At 33.6% G+C, this 22996-nt stretch overlaps 4 protein-coding genes across 6 annotated transcripts; all 4 read right to left on the reverse strand.

Annotated features, from left to right (window-relative positions):
- Positions 1 to 2768: 2768 nt before the first annotated feature.
- LOC111367193 (non-functional pseudokinase ZED1-like) lies at positions 2769 to 4946 on the reverse strand. Of its 2 annotated transcripts, XM_022987942.1 has the most exons (3): positions 4824 to 4946; positions 3543 to 4710; positions 2769 to 2780 (listed from the first exon to the last, which is right to left on the reverse strand). In XM_022987942.1, exon 2 carries the CDS (start codon positions 4667 to 4669, stop codon positions 3602 to 3604), a length of 1068 nt encoding a protein of 355 aa, XP_022843710.1. In that variant the 5' UTR covers positions 4670 to 4710; positions 4824 to 4946; the 3' UTR covers positions 2769 to 2780; positions 3543 to 3601. The 2 variants fall into 2 exon arrangements, with proteins under 2 accessions (XP_022843710.1, XP_022843709.1); XM_022987941.1 differs by lacking the exon at positions 4824 to 4946 and having other exon boundaries at positions 3543 to 4812.
- Positions 4947 to 8099: 3153 nt separating this feature from the next.
- LOC111367194 (non-functional pseudokinase ZED1-like) lies at positions 8100 to 9767 on the reverse strand. Its single transcript, XM_022987944.1, has 2 exons — positions 9647 to 9767; positions 8100 to 9533 (listed from the first exon to the last, which is right to left on the reverse strand). Exon 2 carries the CDS (start codon positions 9490 to 9492, stop codon positions 8425 to 8427), a length of 1068 nt encoding a protein of 355 aa, XP_022843712.1. The 5' UTR covers positions 9493 to 9533; positions 9647 to 9767; the 3' UTR covers positions 8100 to 8424.
- Positions 9768 to 10543: 776 nt separating this feature from the next.
- Positions 10544 to 13224, reverse strand: LOC111367195 (F-box/FBD/LRR-repeat protein At1g13570-like). 2 transcript variants are annotated; one of them, XM_022987946.1, is made up of 5 exons: positions 13103 to 13216; positions 12501 to 12849; positions 11558 to 12395; positions 11320 to 11480; positions 10544 to 11223 (listed from the first exon to the last, which is right to left on the reverse strand). In XM_022987946.1, the coding sequence occupies exons 3-5, from the start codon at positions 12366 to 12368 to the stop codon at positions 10924 to 10926; spliced, it is 1272 nt and encodes a 423-aa protein (XP_022843714.1). In that variant the 5' UTR covers positions 12369 to 12395; positions 12501 to 12849; positions 13103 to 13216; the 3' UTR covers positions 10544 to 10923. The 2 variants fall into 2 exon arrangements, with proteins under 2 accessions (XP_022843714.1, XP_022843713.1); XM_022987945.1 differs by lacking the exon at positions 12501 to 12849 and having other exon boundaries at positions 13103 to 13224.
- A 7115-nt stretch (positions 13225 to 20339) lies between these two features.
- Positions 20340 to 22479, reverse strand: LOC111366614. The gene is made up of 3 exons (XM_022987333.1): positions 22227 to 22479; positions 22003 to 22071; positions 20340 to 20419 (listed from the first exon to the last, which is right to left on the reverse strand). Exons 1-3 carry the CDS (start codon positions 22477 to 22479, stop codon positions 20340 to 20342), a joined length of 402 nt encoding a protein of 133 aa, XP_022843101.1.
- Positions 22480 to 22996: the final 517 nt, after the last annotated feature.

Raw genomic sequence — 22996 nt, forward strand, 5'->3', positions numbered from 1 at the left:
TTTAACGTGCTTGGATTTTAATCAATATTTTGTTTGTTGTTTTATTGTTTAGTTTTAAGTTAACAATTCGTTGCATAATACCCCGTTAAATTTTGTATTTACGTTGACTTTGGGGGGGCCTAATTTACAAAGTTCGCCTAAGGTCCCGGAAATAACAGGATCGACCCTAGTTCACAGCATGGGACGACATTTTGCCTCCGAAAGTAAAACTACAGAACTTCTTCACCAGAATAGACCGTTGTTCAAAAATGCCGTTGATGTAATAGCCCATTTCATCCCGCATAACAGATCGGGAATCCTCATTATCTCCTAGACTAGGGAAATCGACGTTTGTTGCTTTATTGAGTTCTTCAACGGTAAAGACGCGATAAGGAATATCATACTTACCATTAGAGAAAGCACTAAGCCCTTCTAACACCCTGCCTCCATTTTCAATATACCAAGGCGATAATTTCAATTTCTCATTCCTCCTTTTCAAGAACCTTATCTTTCTTTTCACCCACTCCATGAATAATTGCAAATGAGGAAACAACCCAAGTCTTCAAAACTCTTCAGAAAAAAACAATAAAAATAATAATTAGATGCTGCTGGAACTTGAATAGCTTAGCAACTTTGAGGGTCCTAATAGAGACTTTATTCCAGGCATACAGACAAAATGGCAATAATTCATTCTTTGGTTTCATACCTCTCTTTCCTGGCTATTGCACGCAAACTAAAGTCTTTGTTTGAAGTTTCCACGAAATTTGGTAAAAATCAATGTGTACCATAAAATGTACGATTTCGATAATTTGAGATACAAATAATTTAAGAGGAAAATGATACAAACAAAAATTAACACAATTTCTGCACAATTTAAGAATCGGTTTAATTTACGTCGAGAAATAAAACTAACACATAAGGAGTATCGATTGGTAACATAAAAAAGAATTGGCTATAAACAGGCAGTTAAAGATTAAAGTATGTTAAAGATAGTAAATTTGGGATTCTAGTCTGTTTTGTAATATGATTAATTCAAAGAAATAGTTTGTTTTGATTGTGTTACTAGATAATTATAATTAGTTAAAATTTACTTTGAAAATTATTAGGTTATTTTTCTTGAAATAGAGTTAGGTCTAATTAAAGTATAATTAAGTATGTAATTAGTCCTCGTGGGAACCATATTCTATTAATTACTTTGTTATTTGTAATTATGCATCCACTTATAGAAGAAAATCGACAATAGAACTACTTTTATATTTGATTGTGCACTGAAATGTACTTTCTAAGTTATAACCTAAAAGTAAACAAAAATTTTATGTAAATAAAACAAATTGCTTCAATAATTAAAAAGAGTCATTTTTAATTAAGTGCTTTAATTAAAAGTAAAAAGAACTTATAGCAATCATCTTTACTTTTTATAAATCCAATTGTGGTCATTTATCATCAATAAAATGTCGAAATTAATTTATTTCAACAGTCTCGAATAATTATTCTCTAATTCTTGAATTAGATAACACTATACAGTTTGTAGACATAATTGAATTATAAAGATTTTTCTGAAGTGTTCTAATTGGTACGGGACTTTAATTGCAGTTACTAGAATTTAAATGACATAAAGTTGTTAGTCGTGTTCGATTGACTTGAACTCGATCTCAACGATGATTATATAAATTTTATATCCTTCTTTTTACAGTTGAATAAGATATTACTTATATTCCTAGAGGATAAACTTTCGCGCTCTACATGTATAATTTCAAAATATTTACATCATTAAACCCAAATCTTATCCTAAACTATAGTTACAGTAAAACATCATATAAGTGAAGAACATCATGAAAATAAGATCATAAGTTTACTTGCAATTAAGTAGATCTATTTGCACAAAAACTGTAATTTGTATCTTTGTAGATTATCGTCAACAAAATATCGACATAAATTTATGTCAACAATCTTGAACAACGATTCTACAAAAGCTGCAAAGCGCTTGTAGAATGGGATTTTAGATATAAATTTTTAGACAAAGTTTTGTAAGTGTTTTAAATGACTGACGTGAAGTCGATATAGGGCATTTTAGTTTTTTTATTTTTTTAAAGAAACGACACATTTCTTTTGCATAAATGAAATAGTCAAGCATTCCAAGATACATGAAATTAATTTAATTAATTATGACATTTTTCCTTGGGAGGTTTAAATGCATACCGTTGCATGGGGCATTTTAGTCAAGAGTTAGTATGTAACTGTAATGAATGACTTGAACTTGAGTCTCGATAGGGTATAGATTTCTCACTCTCCCCTCTATTATCAGAACATGTTCTTACAAGATTTAAACGATACATCAAATATAAATTTTAAGGGAAATCTTAACCTCGGGTCCCCAACCTTCGAGCAATAGTGCAAGAAAATTTCTAACTTTTTATATCTCAACCTCTCATATTTTGTTCTTTGAAATTGAGTTTGGTCTTTATTTTTATTTTTATTTTTCATTATTTGGACCCTAAACTTTCTTTGCTCTCATGTATGCTCTAAATTTTCTGTATAAAATAAAATTGTCACTAGTCGTACTATCTAATTATACCCTCTTGTATATTTGCAACGTATGCATTATTATAACAAAATCTTATCATTAACCATTGTTATAGACAACACTTCCATAACATAAAACATCAGCCAACAAAATAACAAGATCCATGCTCAGATCTCCCAACAAAATAATAACTTAACACACAATCTATTAAGTGTTTTAACCGACGACATAAATATCTTTGACGATATAGCGAGTACGCTAAACTGGATGAACAGACCTCTGAATCCTTACTATTTTTGCCACATCGATTATGTATGGCCTATCTACACCTCTAGCAAGGGTACATCTCAAAGCAAGTCTCACGGAAGCCTGCAATTGATGCTCTATTTCGCCCATCTCCCCTAAAACTATTGGGTCCAATATTTTACTTAACTCATTCTTGTCAACGTGGTTTTTTACAAAATTCACTAAGGATCCGTTTGATTGTAAAGATGGAATTGAAAACGAATTTTATGGAATTGAATTGCCTAGAAATTATTTTCCTAGGAATTGTAAATTATTGTGTTTGATTGGTATAATTTTCCAAAGTGGAAAATGTTGAAATAAAATTATTTTTTGCTGTTCGTTTGGCTTTATTTTACATGAATATTATCAATTAAAGGGATAAAACTTACTGGTATCAGGGATAAAATTTGTTTCCATTGACTTTGTTTTACATGAGAATTATCATTTAAAGGGAAAGAATTTGTTACAATAATTCTTAGAATTTGTTTAAATTGCAAAATAAAAAATGAACAAAGACGTGGAAACATGGAATTGAAATTCCCACCATTTGGTGGAATTAGCTAATGTGGCCATAGAAGATCGAAAATAAATTCCATTCCAAATTTTGCCAATCAAACACAGCAAAATTGAAAAGATGAAATTTAAATTCCATTTTCCTTAGAATTTCAAGGTTATCAAACAGGGCCTCAAGTCGTCAAAACTCATTGGGGGGGGGGGGGGGGGGGGGGACCGAAAAAAAAAATTTGAAGAGGACCTCTGAACCCAAGCTAGAAATTGTTTTACCCAATAACATAATATCTTTGACAATATGGCTTATCTGCTGCTCCTTTGAGTGGGATGAACAGACCTCTGAATCCTTACTAGTTCTTTTGCCACATCGATTATGTAAGGCCTATCTGCTCCTCTGACAACAGTACATCTCAAAGTAAGTCTTGTGAAAGCCTGCAATTGATGCTCTATTTCGCCTATCTCCCCTAAAATTTTTGGGTCCAAAATTTTACTATACTCATTCTTCTCAACGTGGTGTTCTACAAAATCCTCTAAACAAGGATGTTCATCATCTAGATTGCGAAGATGACGACCAGTTAATAGTTGAAGGAGAATAATTCCAAAACCGTAGACATCAGTCTTTTCTGTGATAATGTTTGTTTGCATGTAGTCAGGTTCAATAGGTCCTTGCGTCCCAGCTAATCCTACTTCCATCTGTGATTCTCCGGGAGGCAATGCTACGCAGAGTGAGAAATCGAAAAGCTTAGCAACGCCATTATTGTCTATGACAATGTTTCTTGTGGTTAGATCTCTATGGATGATAGGTGTGGGAAATGCAGTATGAAGATAGACAACAGCATTTGCAACATCTGTTGCAATTTTTAGTCGATTGCTCCAACAGAGTGATCTATCGGTATTATTGCCATTAAAAAGAAGGTCCCTCAAAAGTCCATGGTTCAACCCGATTTCATAGATAATAGCAGGTGTTTCCAAATCTAAGCAGCAACCCAAGACCTTCAAAACATTTTTGTGGCGGTTCATCAGCACCGTGAATACTATGTCGTTGACAGCAAGGGACGGCATTGCGTCTCCTAAACCAGAACTACGGAACTTCTTCACCAGAATAGACCTTTGTTGAAAAATGCCGCTGATGTAATAGCCCCATACATCCCACATAACAGATCTGGAATCGCTATCTCGAAGACTAGGGAAATCGACGTTTGTTGCTTTATTAAGTTCTTCAACGGTAAAGACGCGATAAGGAATATCATACCTACCATTAGAGAAAGCAATAAGCCCTTCTAACACCTTGCCTCCATTTTCAATATACCAAGGCGATAATTTCTCATTCCTCCTTTTCAAGAACCTTATCTTTCTTTTCACCCACTCCATGAATAATTGCAAATGATGAAACAACCCAAGTCTTCAAAACTCTTCAGAAAAAACAATAAAAATAATAATTAGATGCTGCTGCAACTTGAATAGCGTAGGACTTTATTCCAAACATACAGACAAAATGGCAATAATTCATTCTTTTGTTTCATACCTCTCTTTCCTGGGTATTTCACGCAAACTAAAGTCTTTGTTTGAAGTGTCAACGGAATTCGGCAAAAATCAATGTGTACTATAAAATGTATGATTCCGCTAAGAGACTAAAAATGATACAAAGATAAATTAACACAATTTCTGAACAATTTAAGAATCGGTTTAATTTACGTAGGGAAATAAAACTAACAAAACTAACACATAAGGAATATCGATCGGTAACATAAAAAAGAATTGGCTATAAACAGGTAGTTAAAGGTTAAAGTATGTTAAAGATAGTAAATTTGGGATTCAAGTGTGTTTTGTAATATGATTAATTCAAAGAAATTGTTTGTTTTGATTTTGTTAGTAGATAATTATAATTAGTTAAAATTTACTTTGAAAATTATTAGGTTATTTTTCTTGAAATAGAACTAGGTTTAATTAAAGTCCAAATAAGTATATAATTAGTCCTCGTGGGAACCATAATCTATTAATCACTTTGTTATTTGTAATTATGCATCTACTTATAGAATAAAATTGACAATAAAACTACTTTTATATTTGATAGTGAACTGAAATGTACTTATTAAGTTATAACCTAAAAGTAAACATAATTTTTATATAAATAAAATAAATTACTTTAATATATTTATGGTGTTAAATTAATAGCATTCTGCTTCCTTCAAAAGAAATGTTTAGAAATAAATATAGTGTTAAATTTTTAACTTTAGCCAGATGTGCAATCTGAGCATGTTTGGCTAAGGTTAAAAGGTTTACTTACAAGTAAATAAGTAAGTTTAAAAATATAAACTCTTTTAATGGTAGAAGTTGAAAATAAGTAACTTTTTTTTTTTATTTATAAAGTAAAAGGAAATAACATATCGACCTTGAATGGATAGATAAGTCGATCATAGGAGGAAAATAATGATCCAATGCACGTTTTACTTATGAAAAAGAAAAGTTGTCATCCAAAACTCAGAAGCTCTTTTCATCTTTAAATTCCATTTTATGTATGGAGAACCAGCTATCAACAGGTAGTTGAAGATTAAAGTATGTTAACAACAGTGAATTCGGGATTCTAGTGTGTTTTCTAATATCATTAGTTCTAAGAAATTGTTTGTTTTGACTGTGTTAGTAGATAATTATAATTAGTTAAAATCTAGTTTAAACATAATTAGGTTATTTTTCTTGAAAGAGAGCCAGATTTACTTTAAGTGTGAACAAGTTAGGGTTGGCAATGGGACGAGTTCAAGGCAAAACGAGCTGCTCGCCTCGTTGGGCATTTTTCTGTCCCGTACCCGCCTTGCCTTAAATGGGACGGGGTCGGGGCGGGGTGTCCCGTTTACATACCCGTTTATTTTTTAATTCATTTTATTGTCTATATTCATTCAGGTGAGACAATAATATAGTTATTAAGGGGGCGTTTGACTTGCATTTCTATTTTTTGTTTTCAATTTTGAATTCATTTTGTATTTTCTATTTAAAGGAATTATTTTAAGTTGCAAAAAAGTGTTTGATTTGTCATTTGAAAAACTATTTCTCAAAACAAAAAATTGGAAAACACGTTTGGTTTAAAAACTTTAGAAATAATTTTATGACATTTTGGAGGAACTTGGAAAGAGAGAGATAGAGAGAGGGAGAGGGGTATTTGTATTTAGGTAAGTTTTGTGTGATTTTATTAATTATTTTAATTTCGGAAATTTTAAGTTCATTTTCCTTGTTTTGAGTTTTTTGAGTGTTCTCAAAACGTTAAAAAGTCATTTTGAGTTTTGTATCATAAATTTTTTGCATTTTTGAAAATAATATACAAAATACGTTCGAGTGTTTTTAAAAATTGAAAATTGCCTTAAAATGACAAACCAAACGCATTCTTATTTTTTAATTAATTAATTAATTTTTAAAAGTTAAAAGATTCTAATATATTTAGTAAACTAATGTTTTTTATTTTTTATTATATTCCTTAGATAATTTTAGATGCTATCTTTTATTAAAATTAATGAAAATTCGTAAAGTTTTTTCTATTTGAAGTATTGAATTCTTAAAAAATAAAAAGAAAAATAAATAAAAAAATCAAACGGGGGCGAGGCAGGGCCCTTGTTATCCCCCTAATTTGTTGAAGGTTTGGGGAAGCTTGTGGAGGATCTGGGCTTGGCTCCTATTGACACTAACGAGGTCGATTCTGGTGAGTCGGAAATGGCCAGTACCTGAGTTTTTGTGTCTTAAATTGGAAGACTAGTGTACACTTTTTGAGCAAGTTAGATTGGATTTTTGGGTAGTCATAAAACTTCAAGACACTGTTTTTTCTGTGCTGTTGCATACAGTTTGACGCCGAGAGCTATATGTGGAGCTCATCAATATTTATAATGCATCTCGTTATTTATAGAACATCAAAAGCATATGTACTTCCATTTTTATGTTAAAATTGATCTCATCTTTCATTTTAAGCATATATGCTTTCATCTTTTTCTTTTTCTCTTGATTTTTTATTTTTATTTTCTGAAATGTTTAGATCCCATTCAAGGATAAACCCAAGTGTGCAGAGGTTCTTTTTTCCCATATGGTTTTACTAGACTATTCCTCATTGGCTTATTGCCCATGTCGTTCTCACTTGATTTAGCAGCATCAACCATTTTGGAACTAACTGGTGCTTTAGTTTGCTATTGTTTGCCTGTCTCCATACCTAGTTAGTGCCTACCTGGTCTTATGGACATAAATGTATGATAACGATCTTGAACAATGATTCTAGGAAAGCTACAAAGCGCCTGCCGAAGGGGATTCAGAATTCTTTAATTTCACAACGAAATAAATTGTTTAGACGGATTTTTTGACGTGTTCTAATTGAGCAAATTTTTAGTTCCATTTTTTTTTTTAAAGCAACAAAAGAAAGGAAACATTTCTTTTGCATATAAACGACACATGCAATCAATTTAATATATTAAGGATGAAATTTACTTTTTCCTTGTAGGTTAATGCATTCAACTATATAGGGCATTTTAGTTACAGTTCATTGGTTACTATAATTTCTATCACAGAAGTATGCTTGAATGACTTGAACTAGAGTCTTTGAACATATATTTCACCCTCCTCTCTACTATAAGAAAATGTTCTCAGAGAAGGTTTAAATGATACATCAAATATATATTTCAAGGAATGTTTTCACCTCTCCCGACCTTCGTGCAATAGTGCTGGAAAGTTTCTAATTTTCATGTCTCAACCTCTCATATTTTGTTCTTTAAACTTGAAATTTGTTCATTATTTGGACTGTTGATTCCATCTATACTCTAAATTTTCTATCTAAATAAAATATGTGCATCATTATAACAAAATCTTATTACAAACCATTGTTATAGACAACAGTTTCATAATGGAAAACATCAGCAAACAAGATCACAAGTTTCGTGCTCAGATCTTTCACAAGTCTACAGCTTATCTCGAGTAAACGTTCATACATTACTGGTAAGCATCAAGTGTTTTACCCAAACAAAATAACAAATTAACACACCTCTGAATCCTTGCTAGTTCTTTTGCTGCTCCTTTGAGTGGGATAAACAGACCTCTGAAGTCTGAACCCAAGCTAGAAATTGTTTTACCCAATAACATAATATCTTTGACAATATGGCTTATCTGCTGCTCCTTTGAGTGGGATGAACAGACCTCTGAATCCTTACTAGTTCTTTTGCCACATCGATTATGTAAGGCCTATCTGCTCCTCTGACAACAGTACATCTCAAAGTAAGTCTTGTGAAAGCCTGCAATTGATGCTCTATTTCGCCTATCTCCCCTAAAATTATTGGGTCCAAAATTTTACTATACTCATTCTTCTCAACGTGGTGTTCTACAAAATCCTCTAAACAAGGATGTTCATCATCTAGATTGCGAAGATGACGACCAGTTAATAGTTGAAGGAGAATAATTCCAAAACCGTAGACATCAGTCTTTTCTGTGATAATGTTTGTTTGCACGTAGTCAGGTTCAATATGTCCATGCGTCCCAGCTAATCCTACTTCCATCTGTGATTCTCCGGGAGGCAATGCTACGCAGAGTGAGAAATCGAAAAGCTTAGCAACGCCATTATTGTCTATGACAATGTTTCTTGTGGTTAGATCTCTATGGATGATAGGTGTGGGAAATGCAGTATGAAGATAGACAACAGCATTTGCAACATCTGTTGCAATTTTTAGTCGATTGCTCCAACAGAGTGATCTATCGGTATTATTGCCATTAAAAAGAAGGTCCCTCAAAAGTCCATGGTTCAACCCGATTTCATAGATAATAGCAGGTGTTTCCAAATCTAAGCAGCAACCCAAGACCTTCAAAACATTTTTGTGGCGGTTCATCAGCACCGTGAATACTATGTCGTTGACAGCAAGGGACGGCATTTCGTCTCCTAAACCAGAACTACGGAACTTCTTCACCAGAATAGACCTTTGTTGAAAAATGCCGCTGATGTAATAGCCCCATGCATCCCACATAACAGATCTGGAATCGCTATCTCGAAGACTAGGGAAATCGACGTTTGTTGCTTTATTAAGTTCTTCAACGGTAAAGACGCGATAAGGAATATCATACCTACCATTAGAGAAAGCAATAAGCCCTTCTAACACCTTGCCTCCATTTTCAATATACCAAGGCGATAATTTCTCATTCCTCCTTTTCAAGAACCTTATCTTTCTTTTCACCCACTCCATGAATAATTGCAAATGATGAAACAACCCAAGTCTTCAAAACTCTTCAGAAAAAACAATAAAAATAATAATTAGATGCTGCTGCAACTTGAATAGCGTAGGACTTTATTCCAAACATACAGACAAAATGGCAATAATTCATTCTTTTGTTTCATACCTCTCTTTCCTGGGTATTTCACGCAAACTAAAGTCTTTGTTTGAAGTGTCAACGGAATTCGGCAAAAATCAATGTGTACTATAAAATGTATGATTCCGCTAAGAGACTAAAAATGATACAAAGATAAATTAACACAATTTCTGAACAATTTAAGAATCGGTTTAATTTACGTAGGGAAATAAAACTAACAAAACTAACACATAAGGAATATCGATCGGTAACATAAAAAAGAATTGGCTATAAACAGGTAGTTAAAGGTTAAAGTATGTTAAAGATAGTAAATTTGGGATTCAAGTGTGTTTTGTAATATGATTAATTCAAAGAAATTGTTTGTTTTGATTTTGTTAGTAGATAATTATAATTAGTTAAAATTTACTTTGAAAATTATTAGGTTATTTTTCTTGAAATAGAACTAGGTTTAATTAAAGTCCAAATAAGTATATAATTAGTCCTCGTGGGAACCATAATCTATTAATCACTTTGTTATTTGTAATTATGCATCTACTTATAGAATAAAATTGACAATAAAACTACTTTTATATTTGATAGTGAACTGAAATGTACTTATTAAGTTATAACCTAAAAGTAAACATAATTTTTATATAAATAAAATAAATTACTTTAATATTTAAAAACACAGTCATTTTTAATTAAGTACTTTAACTAAAAGTAAAAAGAACTTGTAGCAATCATTTTTACTCCATACTTTTTATAAATCCAATCGTAGTCATTCATCATCAATAAAATGCCGACATTAATTTATGTCAACGTTCTTGAATAATGATTCTCTAATTCTTGAATTAGATAACAATATGAAGTTCGTAGATATAATTGAATTAGAAAGATTTTTCTGAAGTGTTCTAATTAGGGACGATTAATATAAATTTTACACGCTACTTTTCACAGCCGAAAAATATATGACTTATATTTTACGAGGATAAACTTTCATACCCTACATGTATAATTTCAAAATATTACATCATTAAACCCAAATCTTATCCTAAACTATTATTACAGTGAAAACTTCATATATATGAAGAAAATCATGAAAATAAGATCATAAGTTCACTTGCATTTAAGTAGATCTATTTGCGCACAAAACTGTAATCTAGGAAGTGTTTTCTTGATATGGCTTGAAATCTCATATTTAGCCAACACTGCCTTCCATCATCCAGCAAAAACATTTCTAATTTCAGAAAGCCATGTTGCAAAACCGAAAGTAAAGTACTCCTGATCTCTGAGATATATTCATCCAGCTATCAAAGTTTATTTTCATCTTAATTTTCATAAATGACCTTAGCACTTGGCGATGCACGCCGAAATTTGTTTATCTCTTTCAAAATCACATTAACTCTTTCAATGCTAGGCCTGTACCAACCGCTCTCCTGCCGGATCACCATTCTCTTTAGCTTCAGCGATTTGTCCAATAAAAGCTTAATGAGTGTCATCTCAGAAACTCCGACAGAAATGGATTCTAGCTTCACTTCTTGGAGTTGATTTAAAAGTACATCTGAGTACTCTTGCACTTTTAGAAAGTCTGGAACAGGGCTTGCAACAGTATTTTCCCAACCTGAAATCTATGAAATATGACAAAAAAATTAGTTAGCTTAAATTTTTAGTTCAAATCAGGATATAGAAGAATGTAAATTGAAATAACCACGTCCATTACTTACCGCGTTGATCGTCATTTTCTCAAGGTTGGGGGAGCTTCTGATCAAGCAAAGAACACACGAGAATTCGTCCTCTGAATATAGAGATATACGGAGTAGCTTCAGAATTTTAAGGTTGATTAAAGTAGTTGGAAGCACCTTTTGGACCTGACCTGCAGATAAAGGCCTAGAAAGCAGGTGGAAAAACTATGATCGAACATATTAGCTTGAATTCACATGATTATATTTATAATCAACCATACCAGCATAAAATGGAAGTCCATGCACAGTTTATGAAGGGCAGGAAGAGAATCAAAGAACCCAACGAAGTTACAGTTTCCATAATTGAATTCGTCAGCCATTATATGCTGGCGAGAAGTAACTCTAACTGTTGCAAGATGTTGGGATCTCTTTATACAAATAGACGAACAAAAGAAACGTCGAAGATGAAAGAGTCTTAGCATAGGAGCATCAATTTCCAAGAAATCAAATTCATTTCGGAAATCCAGCAACAGTTGCTCCAGTAACAGGCAGCTAGATATCAAACTTTGTAGTACTTCAGCATCAATGATGACATCACACAATTCCATCCTAACCAGTCTATTAAATCCTTTAAAGGCTGGAGGAGGATTGATCAAACAAGCAGAAAGTGTCAAACGTTTCAGCTGTAAATACATAAACAGTGAAGACGGAATTCTATATCCCTTATAGATTTCAAAGATGAATTCTTCAACACCATAATTTGATAAGAAATTGATCACGTGGTCAATATGTGAACAGCTTTTAAGCCTTGGAATAACGAGACTAAACTTTGTTATGGGTCCTTGGTGACGTAAAAGAACCTCGTAAAGGAACAGAAAGAACCTCATAGTTCTCTCATCTACCTCGAGTTCTTGCCACACGGTAACATCAAATATGAGATGAGGTAGTTTGACCCATTTATACCTCCATTGTTTTGATAAGATACTTGTACTTGCAGCATCACGTGTAGGCAAACACATTAGAATGTCAGCTATTACATTTTCAGGAAGGTTGCTTATCCTATCAACAGGTTGGAGCGGCGCAAACTCCATTATGCAGTGTTATTGGAAAAGACAATTCTGTAATGACCAGAAAATCACACAAGTAATAAAAACATCAAAATTACTATCAAGAAAATGGCGTGCATATAGTAGACACAAACAAATTCAACATGAAGTTCTTACAATTTTTCTCAGATTGCTTTAATTCTTTACATATAATTTAGAAGATAACATTTTCCTTCATTTATATCCCAAAATTTACAAAATGGGGCTTATTGTCTTAGACGTGTGCAGACGGCGTTCCTTGTGTGTTAGAAATTAGAAAGTAAAAGAGTATGAATAATACTTGTGGTACACTGTGTGTTTAACGGGGTGTTCATTTGGTACCTTGGTATTGGCCAAGGCACCGGTGGGCCCCGGCGGGTATCCATTTTGACACCACAATATATCCATACCATGATTGATTGAAAGAGTATTGATCACAGCACATCGCATGTCTGACACATCTCCCTCATCGGAAAACGCACTAAGCCTACAGAATCAAACCTTTTTAACCGTCCACGAGATCTCTCCGAAACTGATCATTGTCTAGGAGATAAAAGAGATCACCATAACCAAATCCAAAATCACTACAAAATTTCTCAACGTGCCTTCAACTATGCCCTCCTTTTGTTAAAATTTCTGTTTACCCTTCAAATTTTCTTACATATGTAAGAAAGTATAATTTTCTTATATATATAAATGTAAAAAAGCCCATGTAAAGAGGGAAGAGATATAAATTGTACCGTGAATGGATTGGGCGATGCCACCGCCGGTGGAGTGATGATATATTCGGTACAGTACAAGTGAATCAGTGGACTCGGGTATTTTTAGAGCATGTTTCTAAATGCTATTCGTTTTAAAAGAATAATCCTTAAAAGATCTCTTAAATTAATATTTTAAAATAACTAAAGAGTCAAATTCATTCCCCATAATAAATACGTTCAACGTATTTAATTTTTAATAGAAAAAAATAATATAATAATTTAGAGAGAAACTAATGAAAAGAAAGTATATAAAGATGTCCATAACGATGTTCATTCCCTCACATGTAGAGCACTTCAAATAAATTATATTTTATTCGAAATGGGTTCCCTCCATGTGAGAAATGTGAATATCGTTATAGACATTCTAATGTAATTGTAGCATCAACCTAAAATTAAATCCTTGTTTGAGCCCTATTTTATCAAAAATTCATTTTTAATTACATTTTTCAATAAAATAATTTTACATGTATATCTAAATTTTTTTATTTTTTAATCACATGTTTTCTAAAAATTACTATTCAAAAACATATATAAAAAAAAGGGGCTCAAATTAAGATTAAGGGCCTCTTTGAGTCACATTATTTCAAAAAAATACATTATTAAACAGTGATTTGACATTATTTCAATCACACATTCTTCAATAAAATAATATTACACGCAGATAAAAAACTTTTCCTTATTTTTTACCAATACATTTTTTATCAATATACTATTCAAAAATACATTATTATCAAAATAATGTGACTCAAACACCCTCTAAATGTTAAATACAAAAAGTTCGTCGGATTACTTAAAATTTTTTATTCTCCAACTTTATATATGCTTTTGTAGAGTATATGCTCGTTAAATATTGAGAGGCTCTTGGACCAGAAAAATTCACCTGGCCGCTTAAAGTTTAAACAATAATTGAACGAATAGACTTGGGCTCCTTCTCAGCTAAGGAAAGTTCACAAATTTGTTATTTGAAAGTTTAAATTTCGAGTTGGTCCTTAATTTTATGCTCACGTTGTCAAAATTTATAATTATTATAATTTAATCAAATTCTATTTTTATTCATATATTTTTAAAATCCACAACTTTTACATACTCTTTAACGACACATTCCTTGGGACGGTTCAAAGCAATTACAGATTAATTGAATGGTACGAAAGTGATTAGAAGTAAAGAGATTAATGAAGAAGATCGCAAGTTTTGTAGGCAAAATTCAATTTTTGAAAAGTTCGAATTTCACACAAACTCTTGGAATTTGAGACAAACCAATTTCGAATGATTACAAAGTTTCAATGTCTAACTTGATACTTCTCCCTGTTTTTTCTCATATATTGCTTCTCGCTTTCATATTCCAACTACCGTAGCTTCCCCGCATGCTGTACAAAAAGCTACAAAAGTGATGGATGATTTGTTAAATGAGATCACAAGAGCTCGTGTTTCAACTGGATTCGATCGTTGACAAAGATGAGTATGAATTTTATGCCCCATCTCTAGAATGCATACAAATTTTTTTTTTATCTACAATCAAATTTTAGAAACACTGCGTGCAAATGATCGAGCATATCCATTAACATGCTCCATATATGTATCTTGGATATGTCTTATGAACTAAACCAAAACATAAGTACTTCGAGTAAAATCTTAATGCAAGACTATAGCAAGAGGAATTGCTCTGCTACGATTTCTGTTAGTCTATATCACTATGACAGCTCCATTATACATATCATTCACGGTGTTGCTAGTGGTACACAGGGGTGTACCTAAGCGTGTACACCCCTCTCACATGGAGTGTGGGATCCACCCGAATAAAAAACATTTATTCGAGTGGACCCCACACCCCATGTGAGGGGGATGTACACCCTTAGGTACATTCTATTATGTACCACTAGCATTTTTCTATCATTAATGACCTCTCCTTTATTCTAGTAAGTAGACACTCTGACTCCCATTAAATTCATCTCGTGGAGTTTAAATATTTCATATCTCGTTGAATAATCAACCACAAAGTACTCCCCCTCGCCTACGCTCCCCATTCTTAATGGGAATTTCTTTCTAACCAACCATCTTTGCAGCTTTTCATCACTCCCGAGACGCTAACATTGTGTTTGACAAAGGATAATTACCAAAATAAAAATATCCTTGTCGTTTGTACTCATTATGAAAAATGGTCTCTATTGTTTCAAATTTGGCATTTGCTCCCTCATTTCAAATATTTCTTGTTAAATTGGTCCTTTTCGTTATATTCCATTAAATTCTTCCGTTAAATACGTGTAATTTGGAACAAAACATTCTATCATTTGCTTTCATTATGCAAATAGTCTCTATTGTTTCAATTTTGATATTTGGATACTTAGATCGACATTTCTTTGTTTAGCATGTCCTTATCATCTATATTCTCTATTCTAATATCATAAAATTATTAATTTATCATTATCTTTAAATAAACAAATAGAAAAAATAAATAATATTTTTCCTATTTGTTGTCCCGTTTAATTTTTTTATTTTTTTACATTTTGAAAGTTTCGAATTATGTTATTATTAGAAAATAAAATACAAATTCAAAATGAAATTTTAACGGGTAAATTATTTAAAAATAAAATTATTTTTAATTTTTAAAATTTTTTTTTTCATAGGGCGGGTTCAGGACGCAGCATCCTCGTCCCGCCTTGTCCCGCCAACCCATTCGGGACAGGGCGGGATGGGTGAATTGCCATCCTTATGTGTGTGTATGAATTTCAAAAGCTAACTTCTAAGAATATCTCTAAGAGACTCTTTAGAGTGGAATGCTCTCTATTTTAAAGAGTCAATCTATAAAATTTTATTCCAAGAAACTCTTCAATTTAACACTTTAAAATAGAGCGTGGATTGGCTCTCCAAATTTGGAAAGTCAAACCCAACTCTCTATAATTTAATGCTTCAAAGATTCCAACTTCGAATGCACAGTTTATTGACTAAATTAAATACTATATGTAAATCTCAATATCTTTTAATTGAATCATTGCAACAGCTATTTCTTTAATCCATGTATTTGTTATGAAGGAAGATTCCACTAATCAAGCCAAGGAGCAAAAATCAGTCACCAGAAATCAAGCCAAGAATCAAAACCAGCAAGATAGCCGATAATCATGCCTGTAACAGTCAATCAATTTTTTGTAAATGTTATTTTTGTATAACCATTAAATTAGCCTGCTACTTTTGTATATGCAAAATGTTGGCTAATTTCCTAGAATAGAGATTGGAGATTTTGTATTTAAATGTACGCAAGTCATTGTAAAATGTAGGTTGTAAAGTCTGTCATTTTTACAGAAAAATAAAACACTGCTCTAATTTCCATCAGTTGCTCTTGTTGAATTTCCATCATGGTATCAGAGCAACCATTCTCTCACGAGAGTTTGAAACCCATTTCATCTAACCCCACTCAAAATCCTTCATCCCCAACAGATATCCCCTTGATTGCTCTCAACGTTTCAGCACAAATCAATGACAAACTTACTCCCTCAACCTTCCCATAGTGGCATGCCTAATTTGAAGCTCTTCTAATTGGGTACGACCTCCTCGACTACGTCACTAGAGAAAAACCTTGCCCGCATCAAACTGACCAACCCTCATCATCCCTTCAAAAAACACATTGGGTAAGGCAGGATAAACTAATCCTAAGTGTTATCCTAGCATCCACTGTAACGACCATCACCCTTCTCATTTCGTTTGCCAAAACTTCTCTGGAGGCGTGGAAAAAATTAAACACCCTCTATGCTAGAAAATCTCGAACCAGGGCTATGCAACTCAAACATGAAATAACACTAATGAAACGGGGCAATCAAACCATCCAGGAATACTTGCATATAGTGAACTCTATTGCTGATGAAATAGCACTCATTGATCATCCAATTTCAGATGATGATCTCACTTTATACATTCTCAATGGTCTCGGCTCTGATTATCGAGAGATTGCTGTACCCATTAGAGCTAGGGAAAAATCCCTCACCTTTGAGGAACTACATGATTTTCTCATAGGTCATGAGACATACCTGCGTCGTCTTGAAGTCTCAACACAGCAGCTACTAGCCACGGCCAACCACACAAACCGGCATCCAGGTTCTTCCTCTTCATCTAGAAGCAACGACAACTCCTTTTGGGGTCCAAATAAGCAACATATCTTTAAAGGGTCCGTGGCCCAATCACTCCCAAATAATTGGCCACGTGATAACAAGAAGCAAAACAACTTGGGCTGGTACAACAGCCAACGACGCTTCCAGCCCAAATGTCAAATTTGGGACCAATTGGGTCACACTGCAAAGTAGTGTCCATGAGTGACTTTTCCTGAAGCTACTGCAAATTGTGTTTCCACCTCTCAACAGCATAACACTAAGTGGCTCATTAATTCTGCCGCTTCACATAATATTACGGGTGATTTGGCAAACCTCTCAATGCACTTGGAATATGGTGGGACAGATGAAGTTGTAATAGGCGATGGTTCAGGTTTGCGTGTATCACACATTGGTTTTTTGGTATTTCAATCACCAACATGTACCTTTCATTTAAATGATACACTTTGTGTTCCAAGTATCCGCAAAAATTTGATTTCCGTTCATCACTTTACTACTCAAAATAATGTTTTTCTTGAATTTCATCTCATTTATTTTATTGTCAAGGATTAGACTACGGGGGCAACTTTACTCAAAGGTGCATGTGAAAATGGTTTTTACACGCTCCCAGACTCCCTGACGGACTCTCCTTCAAAAATGGTTGCAAATGTACATGAGCGAACATCGATTGATGGGTGGCACAAGAGGCTTGGACATCCATCTCAAAAAGTTGTTCATTATCTTATCAAATCTTTTTCCCTTCCAATAAAAAAAGACCAAGTGTCTCATATTTGTATTTCTTGTTCAATGAATAAAGCACACCAGCAACCATTTCGTTCCACTAGTTTAAAAAGCAATGCACCCCTTGATCTCATCTACACCGACGTTTGGGGTCCCGCGCATATAATTGGTATCGATGGTTCTAAATATTATTTGATTTTGGTCGACCATTTTACCAAATATGTGTGGTTCTACCCTTTAACAAAAAAATCTGATGTAAGCACCATTTTTCCACAATTTAAAAATCTTGTGGAAAATCGCTTTCAAAAAAGAATCAAAAGTCTCTATTCCGATAATGGTGGTGGATTTGTGGCACTCAAAAATTATCTTTCATTTCAGGGAATTAGCCACTATACCACGACACCCCATCCACCACAAAAAAATGGGGACTTCGAACGTCGTCACCGTCATCTTGTTGAAACATGATTAACCTTATTACAAGATGCTTTTCTACCCCTATCATATTGGCCACATGCTTTTGAAACGGCTACTTATCTTATTAACCGACAACCAACACAATTGTTAAAAAATAATCACCATTTGAAGCCTTATTTCAACAAACACCAAATTATCTCAAGTTAAGAAAATTTGGTCGCCTCTGTTTTCCTCTAATCCGACCCTACAACTCAAATAACTCCAGCCTAAATCTATCCCATGCCTATTCTTAGGCTATTCCCAAACCCAAAACGTATTGAAGTGCCTTGATATGAACACAAAATGTACGTATCTCTCTCGGCATGTTATCTTCGATGAAACCAAAAGTCCCATCAAGACCTAAGAACTTGGCACTAAATCCTCGCCATCTATGCTACCTATGTCGATGATTCCCATGCCACAACCATCGTCAGTACAGTTTGAGAGCTCACCACCTTCCGCTGCACCCTCTAGTAATTCCTCTAATTTCTCTCCTCGAAATTTCCCCAATTTAAACTCAACTTCTTCGATCACACCACACTAGTCGCACACAAGTGAGTCTACTCACTCAAGTCCCTTACTCACCATGGATAAACAAACTCCTTGTATAGAAATCACCGAGTTCGTAGTCAATAACCCACCTCCTGAGATAACTTGAACTCACACCATGACCACTCAGTCCATGAACAACATCTACAAGCCGAAACAGTTAAACTCAGTCATAGAACATCTTATTCAACCAATCATTGAACCAAACTGTGTGAGTCAAGCACTCCGTGAACCAAAATGGAGACATGCTATGTCTGAAGAACTCACTGCATTGATGAGGCATGGTACGTGGGACTTAGTTCCTCCTCCTACACACTGCAAACCAGTAGGCTATAAATGGGTATTTCAAGTTAAGGGGAAAGCTGATGGGTCTATTGATCGCTTTAAAGTAAGACTTGTGGCCAAAGGGTACAACCAACGCCCTGGCTTAGATTATCATTTAGTCCGATTGTAAAGCCGGCAACAATAAGAACCGTCTTGACTATTGCTATTATGCAAGGGTGGATTTTAAGACAACTTGATGTCAACAATGCATTCTTACATGGGATGTTGACTGAAAATGTTTACATGGTTCAACCTCCGAGGTTCAAGGATACATCTAGCCTAACCATGGCTGCAAGTTACACAAGGCCATCTATGGCCTAAAACAAGCACCAAGAGCCTGGCATTCGGCCCTCAAGAAAACCATTACAGAGCTTGGGTTTATGAATTCTAAAGCACATTCTTCATTATTTATATACAGAACCAGCTCAGTTACATGTTTTCTGCTAGTATATGTGGATGACTTAGTCATAACTGGCAGTGATACTCAATTTGTTGCTTCAGTAATCACAAAACTTGGACATTATTTCTCTTTGAAAGATATGGGACAACTAAATTTTTTCCTTGGGATGGAAGTTATACCTACTAAATCTGGTCTCTTCTTGTCTCAGCATAAATACATTAGAGATATCCTATCCAAAAGTAATATGCTCGGTTCAAAAGATGCATCCACACCATTATCAACCACTACAACCCTCAAACTCATTGATGGAACCAGCTCCGTTGACAGCACAAAATTTAGGAGTGTTATAGGTGATCTTCAATATCTATCTCTTACAATGCCAGACATTTCATTTGCGATAAATAAACTCTCTCAGTTCATGCATAAACCCAATACAACTCATTGGACGGCTGCGAAGAGGCTCCTTCGTTACTTGAAATAAATAATTTTTCATGGAATTCAAATCAGAAAATTCAGTCCGTCAACTCTTACCACATACAACGATGCAGATTGGGCAAGGAACTTTGATGATAGAACTTCAACCTCTGCTTATATATGTTTCCTTGGCACAAATCCAATTTCTTGGAGCTCGAAAAAATAAAGGGCAATTGCTCGATCATGAAGGAAGATTCCACTAATCAAGCCAAGGAGCAAAAATCAGCCACCACAAATCAAGCCAAGAATCAAAACCAGCAAGATAGCCAATAATCATACCTGTAACAGCCAATCAATTTTCTGTAAATGTTATTTTTGTATAACCATGAAATTAGCCTACTACTTTTATAAATGCAAAATGTTGGCTAATTTCCTAGAATAGAGATTGGAGATTTTGTATTTAAATGTACGCAAGTCATTGTAAAATGTAGGTTGTAAAGTTTGTCATTTTTACAGAGAAATAAAACAGTGCTCTAATTTCCATCAGTTGCTCTTGCTGAATTTCCATCATTTTTTTTCAGATGTGTTCTTCCTAAAGTACATATAGTTATGCCTTCATCAATTCATCAGTAAAATATTTTCTTTCTTTAAAACTCTAATCTTTTATAATCAATTGTAAAATCAATGTGTGTGTGTGTGTGTGAATTTCAAAAGCTAACTCCTAAGAACATCTCTAAGAGACTCTTTAGAGTGGAATGCTCTCTAATTAAAAAGTCAATCTTTAAAATTTTACTCCAAGAGACTATTCAATTTAATACTTTAAAATAGAGTGTGGATTGGCTCTCCAAATTTGGAGAGCCAAACCCAACTCTCTACAATTTAATGCTTCAAAAATTCCAACTTCCAATGCACAGTTTATTGACTAAATTAAATAATAAATGCAAATCTCAATATCTTTTAATTGAATCATTACAACGGCTATTTCTTGAATCCACGTATTTGTTTTCAGACGTGTTCTATATACATGTTGCACATATATCTTCTCTTTTCTACAACATGGATATTTAAACCAACAAGGATGAAAATCAATATAATGATACAAATGAAAACCCACAGTTTTCAACCCGATATCCCAATTTTAATGATTAATTCCATGTGTCAAATACTACATAGGAACCCAACTCTAAGGGTCCGTTTGATTGCAAAAATGGAATTTGGGTGGAAAGAAAACGAATTTCATGGAATTGAATTGCCTAGAAATTATTTTGTTGGGAATTGTAAATTATTGTGTTTGATTGGTATAATTTTTCACGTGAAAAATGTTTAAATAAAAGTATTTTTTGGTGTTCGTTTGGCTTTATTTTACATGAAACTGTCAATTAAAGGGATATAATTTATTGGTATTGGGGATAGAATTTGTTTCTATTGACCAAAAAAAATCATCTATTTTTTGGTATTCATTTGGCTTTATTTTACATAGAAATTTTCAATTAAAGGAAATTTTTTTTTAACAATTATGAATAGAATTTTTTCATTGCAAAAAATAAAAAAGTCTATCAAACACCATAAAAAGTGGAAGTTGGAAAATAATTTCCATTTTTCATGGAATTTAACCTCTATCAAACATGGCCTAAAAGATTAAGATGTGGAAACTTTACTATGGTAAAGGATCTTCTCATTATGTCAGCGAGGCTTAACGTTGTTTGGATGCACTACACGGAAATGAACAAAAACAAAAGGCTTTTTGGACTCAATTGTGAGAATATTTTCATGAGTACAAAAATTTGCATCTATATGAATACAAGTTTCTTTGATAAACCATTGGTCAACCATTCAACTGGCTACAAATAAATTTGTGGATGCTATGCCCAAATGTTGATATGGAATTGTTTTCATAAATGTTGACCATGGAGGATATATACTATCAGCAAGGTAGTATCTCATTGTATAGTTATGACCATTGATTGAGTAGTTGGCTAGGGAAGCACGACCTTCAACAAGGTCTCTGAATAAAAATGATCTATCTATAACACTTAAATTATTATATGATCTTGGCAGCCCAAAAAATACATACCATAGCTAAAGATCATGGGAAGCTACAGCTTCATGAATTATAGATGTTCATGAATATGCCCAACGTACATACCTTTCCATGCTACTGGACGGTTTTTCCATTTCCAGTGCATATATTCAATGCTCTCCAACATTCCAAAATACCCATGTTTTTCGCCTTCTTTTAGCAATCTGGCAACATCTTCTTTGTTTGGTATTCTCATGTATTTATTTGAAAAAATTGAAACCACAACCTTAACAAATCTTTTGAAACTCTCAATTGCATTGATTTCACCAATTAGTATGTATTCATCAATAAAATCTGCTGTAACTCCATATGCAACCATCCACAAAAGCAGGAATAATTTTTTGTAGAGAAGACAAAGAAAGAATTCCAACTACATTCCTTCTTTGGACAAAGTACGGGTCATGGGTTTCTATGGCGGATTGAATACAAATAAAAAGGGGATTGGCGCATACGGAACCTTCTTCGAAATAAATTTCAAGAATACATAGGATCCTTTCCAAAATAGTCATTAAAAAGCTTGTGTTGACCAAGAATTTTGTTGCAGAATATATATTTATGATCTTGTATTGAGCCTTGACATAGTATCCATCTCCTTTCAAAGAAGCTACTGGAGCCGTTTAAAATTTAAGTTGTAGAATTGCTCTTTAAAGATAGAGAGTTTCTTAGAGCCGCTCTAAATCCTAATTTGCTCTAATGAAATCCTCTCAAAGCAAAAAACTAAAAAAATAAGGGATTGAGCTAACTGACGTATGGAGAGGAGGAGGCTCGAGCTCAATTTAGCGGATGAACATTCTAGCTATCTCTGAAATGGTTGCCCCCCTAACTTCAGGAACCTC

Source organism: Olea europaea, chromosome 18 (assembly GCF_002742605.1).
Source record: "Olea europaea var. sylvestris chromosome 18, O_europaea_v1, whole genome shotgun sequence".
Taxonomy (NCBI): domain Eukaryota; kingdom Viridiplantae; phylum Streptophyta; class Magnoliopsida; order Lamiales; family Oleaceae; genus Olea; species Olea europaea.